This window comes from Crotalus tigris, unplaced genomic scaffold, assembly GCF_016545835.1.
Source record: "Crotalus tigris isolate CLP2741 ecotype Arizona unplaced genomic scaffold, ASM1654583v1 scf7180000018548.2558034, whole genome shotgun sequence".
Lineage (NCBI taxonomy): Eukaryota > Metazoa > Chordata > Lepidosauria > Squamata > Viperidae > Crotalus > Crotalus tigris.
In genome coordinates this window covers 888860-913396 of record NW_024097071.1, presented here as the reverse complement: position 1 = coordinate 913396, position 24537 = coordinate 888860, and the positions used below count along the sequence as shown (strand labels likewise).

Genomic DNA, 24537 nt, shown 5'->3' with positions numbered 1-24537 from the left:
ATTTTTAAATTTTCAAAATTTCTAACATAGCAGAAATACATTTCTCAGTATACTACTGATACCATATAATGCTTTCAGTGTGATTGTATATAACTATAATTATTATTATTATTATTACTATTACTATTATTATTATTTAATTATTTAATAATTTTTTATTTCTTCCAGCTAATCCAATGGCTCATAAACATCATGGAGTCTAGTATATTCATTCCATTCTATTCTGTGGGCAGCCTTATAGTTCCTACCCATCCTCTCCTTTCTTTCCTACACGTTGCCCACTGTACTGCAGTGGTTCTACCTCCTTTCCTTCCTGAATATTTGAACAATGTTACAAAGTTTCAGTGAATGGTACTTCTTTGCTTCCTTAAATTTCAACTATTAGTTCTTCATTAACACAAAATTTCTACCCACCCATAGTGGAATAAAGGAACAATCTGTTCCCTCTGCTTTAACAATGGTAGCATTGAAGCTATGGTATATTAGCTTCAAAGGAGAAACATGGGAAAAATATATGAAGCCATTCATGTATGCAACATCTGAGAAACAAATGAACAGGAACTAGTAAGAAAGTAGCAATATTTAAAAGGAAAATGGAGGAACTTGTAACACCACCAACAAGGAGCCAGGTAGCAAAGGTTACTTTCCCTTCTTGCGTGGAAAGAGCAAGACAGTGGAATGATCAATCAGATCCTGTGATAGCAGCATACCTCTGCTCTCTAGCCTTGAATTTTTAAATTCAGTTTTCAGGAACAGGTGGGAGAAGTATGGGAATCAAGCAGTGTAGGTTTCTAGGTAGAATTGCTCCTAAAGAAAATGAGTAATCAGTACAGTTTCTTCAGAATGGATATGTGATTCCATATGACTACATTATTCACAGTACTAGCTGTTGTAGTCTGAACTAGCTGTAACTCACACTTTATCTTTAAGGTTTTCTCTATATTTTGCTTATTAAAACTAATCGGATTGGAAAGTTATTAGAATATAAACTACCATAGTGAGCTTTTACACAGTGGCCCCTGCTCTATGGAACATTCTTCCTTTTGAGATTAGAATGGTACTGACCCTGTTAGCCTTTCATAAGGCCCTAAAAACCTGGCTTTGTTCTCATGCCTAGGATGCTGAATGTGTTAAGGGCCCTATTTCCTGGCTGTCTTGCTAAGTAGCCAAGTATCTCAGCTACTATGTGTATTTAATTTGGATGTTTCTATTGGTTTTAATTGTTTTAAAATGTTTTTAGTATTTTCATACATTTTTGAACTGTAAGCCTTCCAGAGTCATTGACTGAGATAAGAAGCTATAGAGATTAAAATTAAATTAATATTAATTAATTAGATTTTAGACCAAATCCAGTACCAGCCATTGCAGACTGCTATTTTCCTCTTCTCTTATTCAGCTGTTTTGGGGATTGTATAACCCACACTTTGGGGAGCTATATATATTAATAACTTTTATGTGTATTGATCAGATACTCCTTGGACAATTTACTTTTCTTTCTTGTTCCTAACATTTGAAGAATATTTATTCAATGAATTCTGTTTGATCCTCACATACAGTTTTCTAACTAAGTTTATTTTTTAATCATTGTAGCTCATCATTCCTTCTGAAAGGAAGCAAAAACATAGAGATGATCCATATGCAATTTCCATTCAGAGTTCTGAAATGATTGCTACAAATGCTAGACATTCAGCAAATTGTAGACACTCTGATTTGGAAGCAGCATTCCAAAACTTCAAAGACTCTACATTCTTCAGTAGAACTTTCACAGACTTTCCCAAATCTTCTGACTGTTTTAATCTTTTGCATCCCATTTTTCAAAGACATGCCCATGAACAAGATACAAAACTGCATGACATCTATAAAGGTATTATTACTCCTCAACTGAATAAATGTGCGCTTAAAACCTCAGCTGCGTCAGATGTTTGGGCAGTGCATTTTTCCCAATTTTGGATGGACTATGAAGGAATGAAAAGTGGGAAAGGACGGCCGATAAGCTTTGTGGATTCATTCCCACTTACACTTTGGATTTGTCAACCTATGAGATGTGAACAGTCATGCAAAGAGCCTTTTTGCAATCAGGAATCTCTCAACATTTTGAAAAGTGAGTCTTGTGATCTTGCTAATCGCCTGCAGCATAAAAAACGTCTGAAAGAGTATTATACCTGTAATACTGAAATGGAAGCCTTCATCAGTGGTACTGAAAATTTGGGCTCCACTAAAAGCACTTCAGAATCTCAATCTGCATATGTTGCAGACATTCATGTTTTACTTCATATTCAGAAACATGTAAGCATGCAGATAAATCATTACCAATATCTTTTCTTACTTTACCTACAAGAATCTCTTGTGTTACTCTTGGACAACTTGAGGAAAGATGTAGAGACTGTGACAGGTAATCCAGCAAAAGAGGCAAATGTCTGTATTGGGATCTTATTGAAAAGTGCTGACATAGCTTTGTTGCTTCATCCACTAGTGCAAGGAAGCATGTGCAACCCTCCCATTTTAGAACAAGGAGGTCCAGGGACATCAGATCTCTTACCCATGGAAAACAGAGAAGTTTATGAACCAAAAAGCGAGCTACTTTCTACTTCTACTACACAAATGAACAATTTAGATATTAATGTTGTAACCAACTGTGGGTCTCTGAATACTAATCTTAATCTTTTGATGAATCCAGTTTTAAAATCAAATAGTGATATGGATTTGCCAAGCGAAAGTTCATTTTTGAATGATGCAGCAGAAAAACTTTGGAGGAAAATGAACGAAGAAAGTAATAGTGGGCTTTTCAGTCATAGTGATTCAGAAGAAATTTGTGAATCACCAAGTGACAATTCCTATCCTAGAGAATTGGCTGATATCTCAAATTGCAAAGAAGACCCTATCAAAATGCTGATGGACAGAGAAGAGAAAAGTGGTTTATCAAATAACAAAAGTAAAGCAGAATGCTCAGCTGTTAAAGTCATAGAAACTGAAACTGATTCTGTGGGACAGTCTGAGAAGTTTGAAAATGGCAAAGAAAAATTGAACACAGCAAAAATGCTTGCATTTCAGTCTCCATTAAGGTACAGAAAATATTCTACAAATTAACATGGTTTAGATCTGGGACTTAAGGTCAGCAGAGTAAAATTAGAGGGATTAAAGATATTCTGAGTCTTTAGATTACTTGTTGATATTACAAAGCTGGAAATTGGCTGTCAAAATTTTAATGTGTTTTTTGGCATATTGCATTGCATCTGTTCTATAGTCATAATTTACCAGATTAATCATTTAAACCCTCTTTATCATGCATTTCTTGGCTAGCAGCTAGCATACTTATAGGAATGCTCCATGTAGAACTGAATGATACAATATATTGGAACAATAATCAGTGTGCAGTTGGAGCTGGAGAAAAGTTTCTAGTGGTTGGAATGAATCAGAAGGCATCATCATTTTTTCATACTCCTACCTATTACTGTAATGATTCCAGCTAATGAAACACTTCAAAGAACTTCCAGGCATTGATTTTCCTAAAAGTCTTTAATTTTGTTACAAAATGTCGGCACAGCATAACAAAGGTATGCTAAGATCTAAAATCCCCACCCACTGAGCAGTTATTTTGCTAGCATTTCCACTCCCTATTTTGCTGTCACGATTTACGTTCACCAATTAGTGTAAAGGGCAAAGATTCCCTTCCATTCTGTTTCGCAGGCTTTTCCTTCCTCCCTCCTTAGCTCTGCATTAACTCTAAAAATACCAGACAGTTTTGCATATTTTGTCAAAGCAAGAATATACAGTATTTGCAGCATTGACATCCGCCCCCCCCCTTACAAGAAGGACAGATCCTGTAATGTAAACAAAAGCATATGTTAATGACTAGTTTTCGGTTTGTTGGGATGTTTCACATGAAACCTTTTGACCAATCTGTCAGCTTTCACTTCACTGGATTTCACCCAGGTGGCTTCAGACAACGGGTATCCCTTCCATTGTACTAGGTACTGCAATTTCCCTTTAAAGATTCTAGAATCAAGAATATGTTTCACTTCATAGTGGGTCTGTCCCGCAACTACGAGGGGCCTAGGTGCCTTCTTCGGAGGAGGTCTTAAAGTGGAGCTCTAATAAGGTTTCAACAAGCTACAATGGAAAACTGGGTGAATTTTCCCTAAAAGTCTAGGGAGTTTTAGTTCTATGTGACGGGTTGATGATCCTTACTATGGGGAAAGGCCCCAAGAATTTTGGTCCCAATTTCTTGTTGGGCAATTTGAGGCGTAAATACTTAGTTGACATTCTTGTGTTACAAATTCATTTATAAAATGGTGGAGGTTGTGAACATTGCATGGATTTCCTGCAATACTTACTTTAGGAAATTTATAAAAAATGCAGCTGCCCGCTAGATAAAGGATTTTCTCTATATGTGATCGCTTGTCAACTTAAAATAAAATCACAAATTGTATCATCCTTTAATATGTACATAGACTGTTAGTTCTAACTAGTTACAGGATTGTAATCTGACTACTGAAGTCAAGCATGAATATATTACTGGGTATAATTACTACTTGTGATTTCAGAATATATTTTCATCAACATTTCTTTTAATTACAGATTTTAAAGGATTTTTATTTTATTTTGTAATTTTTTCTACCTTAAGTAATGATTTCCTAATATCTTTATATCAAAAAGTGGAAAGCCTAAGGAATCGTGCCAGTCCAATCTTCCTGCATTCTCTGTTTCTTATAAGAACATGAAGAAAAGTCCATCACAAGCCTCTTTGGATACCATTTCTACTGACAGCAACGTATTTGAGGATCACTGTTTGGAAAGTGATGGAAGTGACAGCCAGAGCTTTTTTGAAAAAGGTATAAAAACTTTCTGACACACTTTTGAATATAAACAATGCTATCTCTTTTCTTCATTAGTACAAGAACTAATTTTAGTTCCTGTTTTAAAAATATTTTATTTATTTCAAATGCATTTTTTTGGCCTACAATAAACAAATTACCATAATTAGAAAATATAATATATTGATGGCTCTTTCATTATTGGATTAATATATCACCAGAGAGTCTCAGTTTCAAATAACTGTCAATGTGAATGCAAGCCAACTGAAATTCATCCATGGCATAGTCATCATTGATGAATTTTTAATTATGGTTAAATGGTGATTGTAGGGCAAGGAGCAGATTCTTGTGTGTGTGTGTGTGTGTGTGTGTGTGTGTGTGTGTATAACTATTAAGCGTGGAATTATGTTTTGCATTGAGCATATTTACTATAATTTGCAAAGTTATGGATATTTGTTTATTTACTGCTACATTTTCAAAACTTAAAAACTTTAGAGAAGTTTTAAATAAAATTCAAGAAAGAATTCAAACAATCAGGTTTTTTGGTAGCTTCATAGTAGGAATCTGCATTCTATTTTGGTTAAACATTATGCTGAATGTTCCTGTCTGTCTGCAGTCTCTCTGCCTATCAACTAACTAGATCAGAATGTGATATCCTTTTTATCTCTCCCTCCCATCTTAAATGACAAAATTTAATCAAATTAAATTATTTAAAACCAGTTTATTTTATGTAGTTTGATGTGCAACCAGATTAAGCTACTGTGAATGTTTGCATATGAATATTCAACCTTCATTCTTTTTCCACAATGTGAATCTGCCAGCTATCTTATCCAATAAACCCGTGGAAAATATGCCTGATGAAGGCACAGAAAACGAGAACTATGGTGAATCATCCCCAGATGTCCTCAGTGCCATTTCAGAGGGAACTCAGGATGCTAGTGAAGAAATGGTAATGCTCTAAAAACAACAATAACAACACTTTTATATATCTAAGCAACTCTTTGGAAAACTGAAATACTTCTTTTTGGTTAATTGTAGAATGGGCGGGGGGGGGAAGTAATGCATGGCCATGATAAAAAATGGTGCTTGCTGAACAAAAATGCCACACAATTTACTACTTCACTGTTGTCATAAAAGTTAAATAAACTTTTGATTTGTACCTCAGACTCTACTAAATGATTAGAGTTTTAAAGTGCTTCAGTAACAAAAAAATAGAATAAAATGTTGCCTTGTTCAGCTATAATTTTCAGGAAATTAGACCTGAAACCCCAAACCCCTAGAGAACAGGAGGTGGATGGGGCTAGCAGATTTAATTAGTTCACAAACAGTCCCCTGTCTTTTCTCCAGACAAAATGGATATCTTTGATTGGTAGAAAGGCTATTTGGAAAAATTTGGCTTTTATGGGGCAGTCCTATTCTTCAAGAGTTACAGTGGTGTTTTAAAATTTGTGAGCCCTTTTGGATTTTCAATGTTCCTACATAAATATGGCTAAAGTATGATCTGTTTTACACACATGTTCTAAAACTACATAAAGAGAATCAGATTAGAACAAAGGAGTAAAAAAACATTACACTTACTCATTTATTTATTGAGCAAAATGATCCAAAGCTACATATTTGTGTGTGACACAAGTACATGAATCTTTGCTTTCAATAACTGGTATGCCCTGCTTGAGCAACAGTAACTGCAACTAAACATTTTTGACAGCTTTTGATCAGTCCTACACATGGGCTTGGAGGAATTTTAGTTGATTCCTCCTTATAGAACCGCTTCAGTTTTAGGAGGTTGGTGGACTTCCTTTTGTGGATTACCCACTTCAAGTCCTTCCACAATATTTCTATAGAATTAAGGTCAGGACTCTGACTTGATTATTCCAAAACATTAACTTTGTTCTGCTTTAACTAATCTTTGGTGGTTAGACTTGTGCGTTTTGGGTCATTGTAAGATAGTAGAACTTTCTAGGAGCCATATTTACACTCTGGATATCCACTTCAAAAAAGGAAAAAAATTGGATCCAGGGAACTACAGACCTATCAGCCTGACCTCAATACCTGGGAAGATTCTGGAAAAGATAAACAATGAATCAGTGAACACCTAGAGGCAAACAAAGTCATTATCAAAAGGCAACATGAGTTTGTCAAAAACAGATCATGCCAGACAAACCTTATTGCATTCTTTGACCAAGTGACAAAATGAGTGGACCAGAGGAATGCTGTGGATATAATATACTTGGATATCAGTAAGGCATTTGATAAAGTAGATCACAATCTACTACTTGATAAGATAGAAAAATGTGGGTTAGACAGCATCACCACCAGATGGATTTGTAGCTGGCTGACCGGCCATACTCAGCATGTGGTCCTCAATGGAACCGCATCTACATGAAGGGAAGGGTGTAGTGGGGTGCCCCAAGGCTCTGTTCCGGGCCCAGTGCTCTTCAACATCTTCATCAATGATTTGGATGAGGGGATAGATGGGAAACTCATCAAATTTGCAGATGACACCAAGCTGGCAGGAATAGCCAACAATCCAGAAGATAGGCTTAAAATACAGAAGGATCTTGACAGATTTGAACATTGGGCGCTATCTAACAAAATGAAATTCAATGGTGAAAAAGTAAGGTTCTACATTTAGACAAGAAAAACCAAATGCACAGGTATAGTATAGGTAGTAACTTGCTCAATAGTAGTAACTGTGAGAGGGATCTCGAAGTCCTAGTGGACAATCACTTAACTATGAGCTAGCAGTGTGCTGCAGCTGTCAAAAAAGCCAACACATTGCTAGGCTGCATTAACAAAGGGATAGAATCAAGATCACGTGAAGTGTTGATACCACTTTACAATGCCTTGGTAAGGCCAAACTTGGAATACTGCATCCAGTTTTGGTCACCACAATGTAAAAAAGATGTTGAGACTCTAGAACAGTGGTTCTCAACCTTTTTAATTCCGCGCCCCCAACCGGTCGTAAGTCGACTACTCAACCGGTCGTAAGTCGAGGACTACTCAACTGGTCGTAAGTCGAGGACTTTCCCTGCCCAGGAGCGCCACGCATGCGTGGTGCCGCCCCCTGTGCCGGCCGAGGCATAGCTGGCAAGTGGCACAGACAGCGCAGGCCGACCACCGGCTGAGCCACCAGCTGGCCCAGCCCAAGGGAGGTAAGGCACCCACTGGGCCCCATGCGCGTCAGCAACCCTTCCTGCGCCCGCCGGCCTCCCACCTCCCACCCCTGGCCCTCTTTTACTTACATTTTTAGTAGTTGCTCAGCAGGGAGGAGTGGAAACTTCCAGACAGCTCGTCTTCGCTGCAGACAACTTGCAGCACCGTTTGCAGAATAGGACTTTTGGCAGGCTCAGCAGGGCAGAGACAGCCTGGACAATTCCTATTGGCTTTTGAAAGCCAATAGAATTAGACTCTATTCAAGAGAGTCTATTCTATTGGCTTTCAAAAGCCAATAGAATAAAAGGGAGTAGCACAGCTAAGGAAAAGGGAAAAAATGGTGGACTGCGTTGTTTGGCGACCCCCATGAAATGGTCGTTCGACCCCAAGTGGGGTCCCGACCCACAGGTTGAGAACCGCTGCTCTAGAAAGAGTTCAGAGAAGAGCAACAAAGATGATTAGGGGACAGGAGGCTAAAACACATAAGGAACAGTTGCTGGAATTGGGTATATCTAGTTTAATGAAGAGAAGGGCGAAGGGAGACATGATAGCAGTGTTCCAATATCTCAGGAGCTGCCACAAAGAAGAGAGAGTCAAGCTATTCTCCAAAGCACTTGAAGGCAGGACAAGAAGCAACAGATGGAAAATAACCAACGAGAGAAGCAACCTAGAACTAAGGAGAAACTTCCTGACATTTAGAACAATTAACCAGTGGAACAACCTGCCTCCAGAAGCGGTGAATGCTCCAACACTGGAAGTTTTTAAGAAGAGACTGGACAGTCATTTGTCTGAAATGGTATAGGTTTCTTGTCTAAGCAGGGGGTTGGACTAGATGACCTCCAACATCCCTTCCAACTTTACTATTATGATTATGATTACAGATAATCCTCGATTTATGACCACAATTGAACCCAAAATTTCTGTTGCTAAGCAAGGCAGTTATTAAGCCCAATTTTCTGACTTTTCTTGCCACAGTTAAGTGAATGATGGCAGTTATTAAGTTAGTATTACAGTTGTAAAATGAATCTGGCTTCCCCATTGACTTTGGTTGTCAGAAGATTGCAAAAGATGATCTAATGACCCCAGGACAGTGCAACTGTCATAAATATGAGCCAGTTACCAAGGTTCTGAATTTGATTATATGGCCATGAGGATGCTGCAATGGCCGCAAGTGTGAAAAATGGCTGTAAGTTACTTTTTTTTAACTTTGGATGGTCACGGAATGAAAGGTTGTAAGTCAGTGACTACCTATACTAAATGGTTGCTTAGCCTAAGCAATCACTATAAGCCTTTTTTTAAATGTGTCTGAAAACTTTTCCAGCTGCATTGATTCTGCTTCAGGTACTATATTGCTTGTAACAAAAGTTTTTACTTGAGATCATAGATGTATTACACATCTACACATAGATATATATATATATTTGTAATTTAATAAATATATAATTAGCAAAGCATCTTAGTATCTTGGAACTAAAAATATTAAAAATCCAAGCAAATGTGAAAAACAGACTATAGTGGTTACTATTAGCATCTATAATAATAAGTCTAACTTAGATCAGATATAAACAACTTTATTTAGCACAGTGGTTCTCAACCTTTCTAATGCCATGACCCCATAATACAGTTCCCCATGTTGTGGTGACCCCCAACCACTTATACATCACTGGGTGCCAGGGGCGTGGCCAAAGAAAAGGAAAAAAATGGCGGACAGCCTTGTTTGGCGACCCCCATGAAATGGTCATTCGACCCCAAATGGGGTCCCGACCCACAGGTTGAGAACCACTGATTTAGCAGTATATGAAACATTTTGACATCAAAACATTTTGCCTAAAAACCCAAGAATTGTCTCAAGCTATTTCACCCATCCTGTAAAGTGTTTTGTTTCAAACTTGAAACATTTTTGGAATGATGGGAACAACCCATGTTAAACTTGAAACAATTGTTTTTAACCCAAAATGAAGTATTTCAAGTTAGAAACATTTTGAATGTGAAACGTTTTGTACATCCTTGATTCACAGAGTGAGCAACAAAACTTCCTAAAAGCTACTAAATTATGCAAACGAAGAAAAGAAAAGAAAAAAACTGACTCTTAACAGATTATTTGCATTTTTTATTTTGTTGACAGATGTCAGTGGTAGTTTTTAAAATATTTGGTATTAATGGTGAAATTGACATCAGAGGTGAAGACACAGAAGTATGCCTCCAGATAAATCATGTTTTACCAAATCAGCTGGGCAATATCAGTGTTCGACATTATCTTTGCAACCGAACGGCAGGTAAGAAATAACACAAAAAGGCACTAACAGTATTTTCACTTTAGTAATAGTACCATGAACTGTTCTCTTTGTTAATTAATTATAAAAAATATGTTATTGTGTTGGACATACATAGTTTATAGGCCTATCAATGTGTGTATGTACTTTTTTAAAAAAAGATTGGAAACTGACAGTAATGCTTTTTTTTAAACTTCAGAAATTGAAACAACCACTTAATCTTGTTCAACACTTACATCAGCTATATATATATAGTTTATATTATAAAATGCAAGTTATTTCTCACCATAGAAAAAGGAAAAGCAGATTCCAAAACAGTAACAGTAACAAATACAGAGTGCCTTCCCAAAAAGGGCAGTTCCCCCTATGCCAGTGATGGTGAACCTTTTAGAGACTGAGTGCCCAAACTGTAACCCAAAACCCACTTATGCATCGTTGAGTGCCCGGTGGGTGTGGCCCATTGGGTGGGCATGGCCTGTGGCTGTGGTGGTAACAGCAGACTAGGTGGGACTAAAAAGTTCAATCAATCAATTCCAACTTTGCAAGATCTTTTTTTTTCCCGCAAGAAGTTGAAATTGATTGATTGAACTTTTTTTTTTTTGCACACGGTGGCGGAGGCCTAAAGCAAAAAGGTTTTAGAAAACCCAGCTGAAGGCCTAGGACTGGGGCGACAGCGCGCGTGCCCACAGAGAGGGCTCTGAGTGCTGCCTCTGGCACCTGTGCCATAGGTTCACCACCACTGCCCTATGCTGAAAAAAATGCAAAATTAATAGTTTTGCTGTCATTGATTGCCCCACCTCTCCCTCCCTCCCTCTTTTTCTATGCCCACACATACACACCTCATATGAAAGTACAGGACTTGCTGGAATTCTTGTATTATAATCTTAAACTTCTTGTTCCTTGGATTAACTGCTTTAATATAGACTGGAAAGAGGGAAGCTTGACAGTAATATTGTCAATATTTAATACTATTCAATATATCTTAACATGAAGCATTGGGAGAAATGGCTTTAGGCAAATAAGAATGCATAAAAATGTGAGAGGAAGAACATGCCATATTTTATTAATTTTTAAAATTTCTATGGGGTTAACTATTTCTATTTATAATGTAAAATTATGGGGGCAACTACTTATCAAAAATAGATCCCTTTATTTGGACTGCTTTTATATCATATCAAAAATAGGCTCTATAGAGATGCATTTAACAACTATAACCTAATTCCATATTTAATTTTATAACAGGTTCGGATCCTAAATGTACAGCTGGGCCAATTAAACCAGCTCCCGAAGTAAGGCTGAGATGGGAAAGTGGACCAAGTGCTGTAATACATTCATTGAAATCTGAAAAAACTGGGTTTCTACAATGTCACGTAGAAGGTTTTACTGCTGATTTCCTAACTTCTTCACTTATGAACATTCAGCGGTTCTTGGAAGATGAAATGCTTGCAGAAGTGATGCCTATGAATGTAAAAATTTCTAATACAAAAATCAACATAAAAGTATGTCATTTTTAGTGAGCTTGATACTTTATTTGATTGGAGTTTGTATTCACTATATGAATAGTCCAACTTTTATAGAAACTTTCTTTAAAAAATTACTTAATAGTTCCCTTGACTGAAGCAAATATCTCTATATTTTTAAGAAGTGTTATTGGATTTAACTTGCCTTTTGTACAGGGATTTCTCGAATTTGCATTGTAAATAATAATAATAAAGTTGGAAGGGACCTTGGAGGTCATCTATTCCAACCTTTGCTCACGCAGGAAACCCTATACCAATGCAACTGAAAATATTAAACAGCAGTGGTTTAATTGTGATCCATATCACTAAAGTATTTAATTTAAACTGGTTTATCACTCTTTTCAGATTTAGCCATTTATTCTTTTTATATAAGATTTTTATTCATTTTTTCATACATTCAATAGTACTTGTTCAACAAACGTGATGTCTGAGTTTACATTCACTAATACAAATTTAATTCCTAATCCTTTATTCTTTCCTCTAGCCATTGACAAAATAAGCCCCAAGTTTGATAATATTCTTTTCTTCTTTTTCTTTCAACCTCAAAGTCAGTCTATCAATCTCCGCACATTCTAGTATTTTTTTAATTATTTCTTCATCTGATGGTATTTCTTCATTTTTCCAATACTGCGCGAATATAATTCTTGCCACTGTCGTTACATGTAAATTAAATATATGATTTGTTTATCAGTCTTTTCTGGCATTATACCTAATAAAAAAAGTTCAGGTTTAAAATCTACATATTTTCCCAAAATCTTTTCTAGCCACGTATGTATTTTTTCCAATAACTCTTTGCTTTGGCACATGTCCACCTAACATGGTAATAAGTATCTGACTTGTGTTTGCATTTCCAACATTTATCTGACATGTTTTTAAACATTTTTGCTAATCTTGCTGGTGGCAAGTGCCATCTATAAAACATTTTATATAAGTTTTCTTTATAAGAAGTTGACATTGTCCATTTATAGTTTCTTTCCCACAACCTTTGCCATTTTTCTAATTCTATATTATATCCAAAAAAATTTGCCCATCTTATCATTGTTTCTTTAACTTGTTCGCTTTCCATTTTCAAATTTAGTAGTAAATTATAAATTTTCTTAATTAGCTTCTCATCAGAGGTTAATAATATCTTATCAAACAAGGTTTGCTCCTTATAAAATCCATACAGTTTAACATCTTTGTCATATCTAGCTTGCATTTGTAAGTATGCCCACCATGATAGATTGATACCCTGGTTTTCCATTTCTTGTTTAGATTTTAAGTTCCCTTCAGAATTTAGAATATCTCTATATGTTCGGATTTTTTCAAAATTAACTAAATTTGGATGTACAAATGCTTCCATTGTTGAAAGCCAATCTGGAATTTTCAGATATATTTTACATTTTATTTTTTCCCCTGTTGATAATGCATTTCTTATATAGTGGTTTTGAAAAAAAGCATGCCACCCCAGTTGTAAATCACATCCCTCCAAATATAACAACCTTTTGTTTCTAAGAATTATCAATTCTTTTACTCGTGTTAATACGGATGCTTGATAATATAAGACCCACTCTAGCAAACCAAAACCATTTTCCTTGGTTTCTTGTAATGTTTTCATCTTGATTCTAGCTTTCTTTCCTTGCCAAATAAATTTCAAAATTAATGAGTTTAAATCTTCAAAGAATTTTTTCTCAAGTTTTATAGATATTGTTTGGAATAGAAATAAAAATTTTGGTAGTATATTCATTTTCACTGTAGCAATTCTTCCTAATATCGACAGTTGCAGGTTTTTCCATTTTTCCAAGTCCAATTTTATTTGGTTCAATAATTTTGTATAATTATCTTCTTTTATCATTGAACATCTTGCTGTTAAGTACATTCCCAGGTATTTAGCCTTTTTGACTGTTTGTAGTTCTATTTTTTCTGACATTTGTTTGTTTTGCTTACCTGAAAGATTTTTAACTATTACTTTATTAATAATAAAGTAATAAATTACTCTATTTATTTTCAGTCCTGCTATTTCTCCATACCATTCTATCTTTTCCAATAGTTTAGGAATTGTCTCCAAAGGTTCTTCCAGGATAAATACTAAATCATCTGCAAATGCTTGCAATTTGTATATTTCACCTTTTATTTCTAGTCCTTTAATTTCTGTATCTTGTCTAATATTTCTATTTAGAACTTCCTAAGTTAAAATAAATAACAATGGAGATAACGGACATCCTTGCCTTTTATTTTTATTTATTTTTTTATGTTTATTTTTTCTCGCTGTAACATTGTTTCAATAGATCCCTGGCTTGTTGGGCTAGATGTTCCAACAGAAGGTGCAGAAGAAGGTTTTTTCATAAGCCTGGTGAGATTTGGTGTGCTCATTTTTCAATTAAGTAAATTTATAGATCCACAGGGAGAAAAAACCAAATAAAAAGGAGGAAAAGAAAAAAAGCCAACTATCTTAGGCTAAAATCCAAACCATAAAACCAGCCAACTACTTTAGGCTAGATCCAAATGCTCCAGTCAGATCAAAAATGTAAAAAGTCTGCTGTCTCCAAGTAATTCCTGTTTTGGTTATATCCAGGGTCAAAAGATATAATTGTAGATAGTCTTTCTCATGTAAAGTCATATAAAGGCACTTTGTTTACCCTATGTGTTGTTTCAAGGTCAAAAACTTTTCAAGTTCTTTTAATATTTGATATTGCTGTAGTATCTCCTTTCACCACTAGATGTCCTTATTCACTATATTGTCTATATCCTGGTTTAAAAAGTTTTTACAAAGTTTTCTTTTAAAGTTCTCTTTAAATTATTTCTCCTGAAAATTGAATCTAAAAGATTTTCCATATCTCTGAGGGTTAAACAGTTTTTCTTTAAGTCAGTCTGATTCCATTTTTAGGTATTCTTTTATATTCCTTAAATTCCTTCCCCCTCTTGTAGTTTCTTGACGCTTTTAAGTCTCTTCTCCCCTAGTCTTTCTGGGATCTTTACTTTGGAATTTTTTTCCAGTCAGGGGATCTCTCTTTCCAAGTCCATAAGGAAGAGGAATAAAAACAATCAGCTCTTCTGTAGCGCGTAGCAGCTCCTTGCTTTTTTTTCCAGCTGACGATGACTTGGACTGCCTCTGCTTACAGGCAGCTTTTCTTCTGTCCTTTTGAAGAGGTTCTTCGGTTTGTTTGGACTGACCGCTGTCTGGTCCAAACTCCCAAAGCTTCCCTTCTTTTTTGTTGCCCCTCCAGGGCAACTTTCCAACCAAACAAAATTGGGTTAAGAAAGCAGAGCCCCAGTTTCTTCCACCCGTCTCGTCATAGCATCAGACCATTTAACCTAGTCCAGAACTCACTCTCAATAGATAGATAATAGCTAGCTAGACAGACAGATAGATATAGCTATATCTATAGTAGATACTGTATATCTACTATATAGGCTGTACTATTATTATTTATCCTTATTATCTTCTTTACTCTCCTTTTATTGGTATAATTATTATTCTGCTGCTTTGCATGTACACTGAGTGCTTCTGTAAATTCCTTGTGTGTCTAATCACACTAGACCAAATAAAGTATTCAATTCAATTCAGTACAGATACAGATAGAGATACAGCTTTAGCTATATAGATACGTGTCTATATATTTAATGTTCCTATATGAGTACAAGTTCTTACTTACCTTGTCACCTGAAATTTACTTTATTTCCAGAAAATACTTCTGCATGCAGAATTTAGCCTTAACACAAGTTAATGGTTTTTATATTTTTTGTTTTCTAGGATGATAGTCCTCGTGATAGTTTGTCTGCTCCTGAATCAGTTCCAGTAACTGTGCATATTGATCTGCTTATGATAGAGAGAAAAGATGATGGCTCATTTTACATTACAGGTAGATCTTTTCTTCCCTTCCCCAGATATAATACTGGCAACATTCAAAGTAAATATTCTGAAAAATTGATTAAAATCTGCAAGATTTTATTAAATCTTAACATTTTCATAGTAGTAATAAGCAAGGGGGGGAAGCAAACAGAGCTATTTTTTATATTTCAAACCAAGTTCTATAAGTTCTGTCCATGGTTCATTTTATATTTTTGGCTATTTTTTTTAAAGATATACAATGAGAGTCAATCATTAACTATTTTAAAATATTAAAATATACAGTTAGTCCTCAACGCGGTATATAAGTCTCATAAATAAATAAATAAATAAAACCTATGACCACAATTGAGCTCAACGTTTCTGTTGCTAAATGAGACAGTTGTTAAATGAATTTTGCCCCACTTTACGATCTTTTCTGCCACAATTGTTAAGTGAATCTCTGCAATTGTTAACATGGTTGTTAAGTAAATCTGATTTCCTCATTGACTTATATCAATCAATCAGAATAGAGCTGGAAGAGACCTAAAAGGCCTTCTAGTCCAACCCCCTGCTCAACTTTGGTTGTCAGAAGATCACAAAAGGTGATCACATGATCCCAGGTCAGTGCAACTATCATAAATATGAACCAGTTGCCAAGCATCTGAATTTTGATCACGTGACCATGGGGATGCTGCAGTGGTCGTAAATGTAAAAAACGGTTATAAGTCACTTTTTTCAGTGCCATTGTAACTTCAAATGGTCATTAAATGAATGATTGTAAATTGAGGACTACCTTAGAGATAATCCTCACTTAAACTTAAAATTTCCATTGCTAAATGATGCAGTTATTAGGCAAAGTATCTGGTGATCATGCTGCTTAGCAACAAAAATTCCAGTAATATAGTTGCTGTCATTAGGCGAGGACTTGACGTTTCTCCAGTCCTCTGTGAACTGCCTGCTCTGTTCCACTACCCCTTCCCCAGCCAGACCCGGCAAGCTCCCTTTGCCAAACAAGGCTCCACTATCCTTCACTTGGTGACAATGTCCTGGGGCTGCGCCCTCATCCAGTGCCTGGATTATGGCTGCAGTGGGAGGAAGAAGATGGTAGAGGTCAGCTGGGGATGAGGGGCAGTATAGGTAGCTAATGGCAGAGTGCATGGCAGCCCAGAGGGCAGAGTGGGGAAGAGGTTGGTGGGGAAGAAGTATATGCTACAGTCTTAAATGTGGGCTGGTTGCCAAACACCCAAATTTTGATCACCTACAATGGCTGTAACTTAGAGAACTGTTGGTAACTACCATTCATTCAGTTTGAATGGTCACTAAACAAGTAGTTGTTAAGCAAGGTTTAAATGTTGTCAAGAAAAAAAAATTACTGATGAATCTTAGCTTTCATTAATCCATACATTAATCTTTTACTGTTTGTTAATTTGAAACCCAAACTGGTTAGAAATAAGGCAAATCACATTACTGAAGTGAACCATTGTTATTGTACTTTCTCCTAACAACATATTTTAATAAGTGGAACAAAATTTCTTTACTAAATACTTCATGATTCTTCTGAACTTCATAAGCTATCTCTATTTATTCAATAAATGTATTAATAATATTTAATGAATAACTGCCAGTTGTAGTTCTGTACTGATTATTTGTCCAAATATTTTCTACCTATGTTAAAGTTTTCTTAATATAATTCCCATTGAACATAGCTGAATTTACTTTAAGAAATCAAATTAAATTGCATTACAATAACCAGTAACCTTAGAAGAATGCAGTTCCAGTTCTCATGTTTCTGTCAACATCATCTGGCAAAGACAGCATTACTGAATCTCGTTTTCCCCCGTTTATTATATTACTGTAAATCTTAGTACATTATATTGTTCAGTATAATACTTGTACAGTATTAATTAAAATTGACATTCTATCATTTAGATAACTTAGAGTATTTTTTATCTTTACTTTCTAATACTTTATCAGTATTAATTACAATTTAGAATATTAGTATTGCAAGCATAAAATTACTTGACTTTTTCATACAAATTTGAATATATGAGAAAAAAACTGTTGCGGACTACATCAAATTATTTGTTATGTAATAAAAGATTTTGATCTAGTATGGAAATAAAAAAAAAAGTACAAGCAAAAATCAATTTAACAAGAAAAATGCAAAGAAGTCATGTAAAATAAAGAAAAAGAACTATTGGGTTTCTAACTTCCCCTATTTTGTATATCTGTTAATTTAACAAATTTATCATTTTAAGCCACCTTAGAAGCCAGATTAAAATCAATGATGTTTTATGCGCTGTGTGATACATTGTATCTATTGGAACCATTCTTGTTTCTATTAATGTACATATGCTGAATCTGTGAAAGTTTTAGATGTACATAAGATCAGATTCAGAGCATGATTCAAGAGTTTAAAAAATGATTGCTTTAAATCAATTGAAAAGGCATTTAGTCCAATTCGGCACTAAATATGAAGCAATTTCTGGCTTTTGATTTCCAGTGACTGTAAAGTGATAATTTAAAATTTTTGCAGGGATAAAACCATCAAGTGGAGTGAAGCTTGGCAGCTTTAAACCAATTGCTGAAGGGGTGCCATTGACTTTTTATTTATTTTTATTTTTAATGTTAGATTTAATAAAAAGCATAAAATAGAAACATTACTGTATACAAAACTGAGTTTCTCTTATCCAAAACAATGCAATTAAAATGTATGGTGACATTTTTTTCTTATAAGTAGAAGTTAAATTTCTCATTTGCATTCTTTCCCTCTTATTTCCATATTTTAAAAAATGGAAGCAACTTTTATTTTTTCCCAATTACACAGTCTGGTTTTTTTTTTTTTTTTGCAGAGCACTGAAGTGTCAGAATACTCATAAACTGTTATTAGATAACTTACAAATTATTGTAAATACCTAATTGGAGAATTGAAATTTGGTTCTGTTAATTTCAGACCTAATTGTCTTGAAAACCCAATACATCTAGGTGAAACAGACAAATGTATGAATTTGTCAAATGAATGTACATCATTAATATGTTTGGGTTTTTTTGAGAATATATTCAAATAAAATGCACTTTGAATAATGTTCAGAAGTTTAAAATCATTTCAATGTAAAAATATCTACATAATTTATCTGTTTAAATCTATGAGAAGTAACGGTCTAATTAGATTACCTATATTAAGAAAAGGGTCCAGGATTAGAATACATTTTAAAAAGGTAGATTTTGGGGGAATGTTTCTTTCCTTTTAAAATACTTTGAATAATATTGTACTTTTTGAAAAATAAGTTTGATCCCAGCTCTTAATACTTGGATTGATATTGTGTTAATGTTATATGCATTTAACAGCAATATTGGTAAGATGGCATTGAAAATATTTTGTGTCATAACTTTATCAATTTCTGCTTGATATAGTTCATATTGATGTGATGCATTTTACTGAGTTATTGATATCAGTATCTTTGTATAATTCTCTTAATTCTCTGATTTGTCTTAACAGACCACCAAACAGTTAGTAGTGATGCACCAAAGACACAAAGCAGAATAGGCAATCAGGTTGCTGAAGCTGATACTCAAAAGAAAATTTTTTTTTGCTCCCAGTCTACACAAACCTCTCCAGAAATTAACACTTCCGAAGAATTTATGACTTTACCTATGGTAATCAAAGAACAGGTAATGAAAAATCTACTATATATTTTGCTTTTCTTTCTTTTTTTCTTTCTTTCTTTTCTTTTCTTTTCTTTTTTTGTAAAATTGGTTTTATAATGGCAGTTAAAGATTTTATATTGTAAAAAACAGCATACTTGTTAGAGAATTTTAATTTCTCTAATTGATGAAAAATAAATCAGAAGCTCTTACAGATGACTGCATTTAGCTGATTCAAAATAACTTTATATTTATATAAAAATATTTACAATACCATTCTTCTTTACAGCAACATAGCTTAATGAAGACTTCTTACAGAGACAGATCAGAGACAAAACTTGAGACTGGAAAACCAGCTCCTAACTCAATACTCTTTTTTGCACAGACTCAGTAGCACTTTCTTCACATTGGCTGACTGAGTTACCACATGACTCTTCCTGTTCATGAATATTCCAACAATACTCTTTTGAAGGAAACTGGAAGCCAAATCTGGTTTTCCTCGAGTATTTTAAAAGAGTGCAAAATACATCGTTTAGAGCCCAAGATTGTAAATACTGTATTCAATAAACAAAAAACTTAAGATGATGACCTCCTATTTATGGGAAAAAAATGAAACACCTTGATGGAAATAATCAGATAACAAGTATACTTTATAATTTACAAGTATTGTAAATTATGTACACTTTAAGGAAATTAAATAATGAATGTAAGTTAAAAATAACTTTAGTGTGTAGAAATTTATAATTAAAAATGGACAAATGTAGCCCATTCATAATTAATGGATAAGAAAATTACTAATACATAATTTAAATATCTGAGAAAGTACTCTATATACATGTATGAAAAAGATAGATATAATTTTAATATGTCATGTCAAATAAATTGCTTTTTAAAATGCATTCACAGAAATTTAAAAAAAATTAGGTTAATATGTAACAATAAATTACGAACCATGGCTCAGAGCAAAACAGTAGATTTATATCATGTAAACTCAGCCATGGTATTTTTAAAGCCTTGCAGTAGAATACTTTTTTTTTCAATACTAAGTTTAATTCAATATGTTTTTCTGTTAACGAAAGTCATAACATAAACAGTGGTCAGCTGTTAGTTCTTGCTTAACATGTTTATGCATATGCAGTATACTTATCCTGTAAAAAGGAATGTTGAGTTGACAACATTCAGTGCCTTTAAGCTGTGCCTTAAATGGTTTCTGGCAAATTTATTCTATCCTTCACAAACATGCTGACATGACTTTTTTTACAAATCTTACAAGTGGTTTTTATGGTTTTTTTATGTTAATTTGGAGCACTGTCAGGTCTTCTGTTGTTAAATTAGTGAAGATAGATGAGTAATTTACATCCAGTTATAAGTAATGATAAAGATCAGAATTGTATTGCAAAGTTCTGAACTGAAAATTTTATCAGTCTAGAAAATAAGGAGGGTTTTTTTTTAAAAAAAGTGATATTAAAAAGTGCTCAAAGTGTATTGCAAAGCACTGAAAAATACCACCCAAAAAGAAATAAACAAAAAACAATTAGGAAGCACAGAATTCTTTCATATAATGCAGGGGTGTCAAATGCATCATAGCGAGCAAGATGCATCATGGCAAAACCCATGCCAGCAATGGAAAAAAAGTCACGATACATCGCGACATGTCACGTGACGTTGCAAATTTGACACCCGTGATATAATGTGTTTATAAGGCTATGACCTTATCAAACTTAATTTGGCATCTGAACATTAAAATGGTTTATTAATTGATATTATTTATATACTTATTTGTTTATTTATTTATTTATTACAGCTTGTTGAAGAAAATGAATGTCTAAAACAGGAATTAGCGAAAGCCAAGATGGCCCTTGCTGAAGCTCATTTGGAAAAAGATACCTTGCTTCACCATATTAAAAAAATGAATAATGAAAAATGTTAGCAGATCCTATACATTAATTTGAAACAAGAAAGGAGACATTTTATATTAATTTTTGTTTATGAAACTGAACTCAGAGCAACATTTCTGCAGAAAATTCACTTGTAAAAAGGGATAAGAAAAATTAGATTTTTTTTCTTTTTAAACTCTTAGGTTGCAGTGATGTAAGGAAGAACAATTGCTATTATACATCATTAACTTGTGAAATAACTGGTATATGAATAAAATATTCCTTTGTCATTGATAGGATAACTTCATCTTCATTTGTGAAGATAAAAAATCTTTGTTACAACAAAAGGATTGTTCAAGGGACATTAAATTTGCACTACACATAAAATGGTCCATTATGAAAATTTATAACAGTCATGCAGAAATAGTTCAGGCACCAACAGGATGTGCTTAAAGATTAGCACCTCCAACTCTCAAAATGTATCACTTCAGCATCGGAAAGGATAATATGGTAATATATGTTGGGGAAAATTGGAAATTGCACAATCAGTTGGACAATGATTTCTTATTAGCTCACAGAATAAGAGGTTGTTAGATCTGAGCTCTTTTTGAAGATCATTAGTCATTTTTTTGCTTTGACAGTGAAGCTCAGCCATTCTTAGAAACTTAAATTTTTAACAGTTGAATGTTTTTTTATAAATTAACATCGCTGTATATTAATATGCTTGAAAGCAGTTATATAATTATTCAAACTTGTAACAATTTAACAAAATGTAAAGTTGCATTTTATATCACAATTATGTGTAAAAATTAAACTTTAAATTTTCAGTTTAAAAATTGCTGTAAATAAGTAAAGTATACAAACCTGTGCAAAAGATTCTTAAATTTTTAAAACAATAACTAAATCTCTGATAGAACACTTATCAGGATGATAATAGTATATAGGCTATTCAATGATCTTTCTTGTTCATTACTTGAAAACATTTTGAGAGGTATGTATTTGTATACTTGAACTGTAAAATAATTCAGGGAATAATTAATTTCTTTTTTAAAGTAAAAATAAGAGACCAAACAATTAAAATCTGGTGATTGAGTTACTGAATTGGAAATAAAATAATAAGAATTTGAACTGAAATTATTTTAATCAAAGTTTATCTGATATAATTCATATTTATTGGATTAAAATAATTGAAAATTTTGCAAAAAGATAACAAATCAAGATGTCCGAATTATGTGAAATAATTATGTATGCTTTTATTTTAAAACATAATAGTCTTAATTTTATGAAGATCAGTGTATTTCCCATCTCCTATTCCTTTCAACTGAAATTATCAGTTCATTTATCTTTATTTTTTCTTAAATATTATCTCACCATTGCTCAGTGCTTTTTTGTGTCACCTTTATTAGTTTATCAGAAACAAAAGTTATATAACTCTAAGTTGAATATGCAAAATACTTGACCAAATACATGCTTGTTAAATCCAATTGATTAAAATAGTAAGTTATTTTCCAAATTATTTTTGTACAGGTTATTTATGTACAGTCCATTTTAAAAGACTACACATAACTAACCATTTAATTTGGTATTAAGGTTCATTAAGCTTCCTGCAGTTTTATTTCTGATAGGCATATATAGAATTATATTACAAAATAAATATATACAGGTAGTCCTTGGTTAATGATAACAATTGGGACTAGAATTTCTAAGGCTAAATAATGCAGTCATAAGGCGTGTTGTGACTGCACAGAGATGGCAGTTCGGGCGCTTCCAGTTGCCATGGTTATGCAAATTCTACAATGTCACATGGTTGTTATTTGTGACCTGGGGCTTTCCCGTTCACTTTGCTTGTAAAAAGCCAGCAAAGAAGCTGAAGAACCAGATCAAATGACATGACTGTGGGGACACTGCAGAGGCTGGAACTTGAAGACTGGTTCTAAGTACCACTTGTTCAGCACCACTGTAAGATGTGTAGGCACTGTAAGATGAAAATTGCTTGAAACTCATACTGTTGTCCTCTTATTTCATGCTTGTCATACTATGATATCATAGCAATGGTTTGGTCAAAAAGAAAATAGAATGTGGTTTTGTGCTTGTTTGAATTAACTGAACAAATCCAGTGCTGTCAGCCTTACCAGGTGGACCAGATAGGAAACACAACCAGCTCAACTAATTCTACTTTACTGTAAAACTACATGAACAGAAACTTGTAAAAATCTGAAAGTACAATTCTCCCATTGTCACTTTTATAGCCCAAGGGCATTCCCTTCTGAGCTTCTTGCTCCACCCACTTTACAGCAGTGGGCTATACTGTTTCTTATCTAATTGTTCCCTAGGCAACATCTCTTCACCCAGTCTCCCAAGGTCTTTTCCACCTAACATTAGAAGTGCTACTCTTTTATACACTTTGCTGTTCTTTATAAGAAAAAGATTTTTGAGGTAATAATTTTTAAAGCAAAGAATTGTCATGTTAAATGATAATTTTATTTTCTGATTCAGTTTTTTAAAAAACAATTGGTGCTGTGGAAAATAATCCTTCAAATTCTAAAATTAAAAATTGTATTAGCAGATTCCTATGAATGAATTAAGGCCTCTTCATGCTTCCCAATTAGTATAGAAGAAGTGGGTTGGACTTTGCATGATCATATCATCTTTTTGTTATTTATTGCAACATGTATTTTTTCAGGCTTTTTTACATGCCTGAAAAAGAAATGTTGCTGCTGAAATGAATCATATAATTAAAGTAATATGTACTTAATGAGATCGTTAATGTGGCTGCATCTTTTTTCAGTTTGTGTGAAAACCTTAAAAAGAGAAAGGTATATTTTAATAAATTGCACAGTGGTCTGAAGCACATTCCAGAAATTATTTTGAATTATACATATTCTTATTTCTAGTGTTGAGACAACTTGTAAATTTTTCAGGTTATTTTTCATGTACTATACAACCATAAATCTGGACCTCCCTGTTCTCTGCTACAGTTTATATATTTAATTTCCAAAATCAATTGAATAGAATTCCATTGTTTTTAGTATACACACACACATATAGACACACACATACACTACATATTGTACAGGAATTGCCCAGTACATGCATGCATGCATGCATTTTTCTGCTTCCATTCAGAATACACCAGAAATTCATTTATATCAAATAACAATGTTCATCTCTTCAGACCCATCGGATAAAGACATGATGAGTGTAACTGAAGCATGTATCAAATACCTAGGGAAATTTTGCAATAGATTAACAGGCCTTCTATACCACATCAAATTCACAATACAACAAAACAGAATACCACTTATTGGAAGCCCATCCTAGATGGTATTCCTTTTTATAGGCCTTAACTTGCATAATGATTTATAAGTAGGTATGGTTTAGTGGTCAACCACAGTTGCTTATAGATATCATCCAAGTTAAATTGTTAAGCGGCAGGAACAG

At 33.9% G+C, this 24537-nt stretch overlaps 1 protein-coding gene across 1 annotated transcript in view; it reads left to right on the top strand.

Annotated features, from left to right (window-relative positions):
• UHRF1BP1L (UHRF1 binding protein 1 like) overlaps nt 1–23863 on the top strand; it is a 67716-nt gene extending 43853 nt beyond the window's left edge. Inside the window, exons 14-21 of the mRNA XM_039354062.1 lie at nt 1591–3062; nt 4657–4832; nt 5636–5763; nt 10096–10246; nt 11486–11742; nt 15497–15605; nt 19074–19246; nt 21024–23863. Coding sequence (XP_039209996.1) covers nt 1591–3062; nt 4657–4832; nt 5636–5763; nt 10096–10246; nt 11486–11742; nt 15497–15605; nt 19074–19246; nt 21024–21149 — 2592 coding nt within the window. The 3' untranslated portion in view covers nt 21150–23863. The remainder of the gene's footprint in view (nt 1–1590; nt 3063–4656; nt 4833–5635; nt 5764–10095; nt 10247–11485; nt 11743–15496; nt 15606–19073; nt 19247–21023) is intronic.
• The last annotated feature ends 674 nt before the right edge of the window (nt 23864–24537 follow it).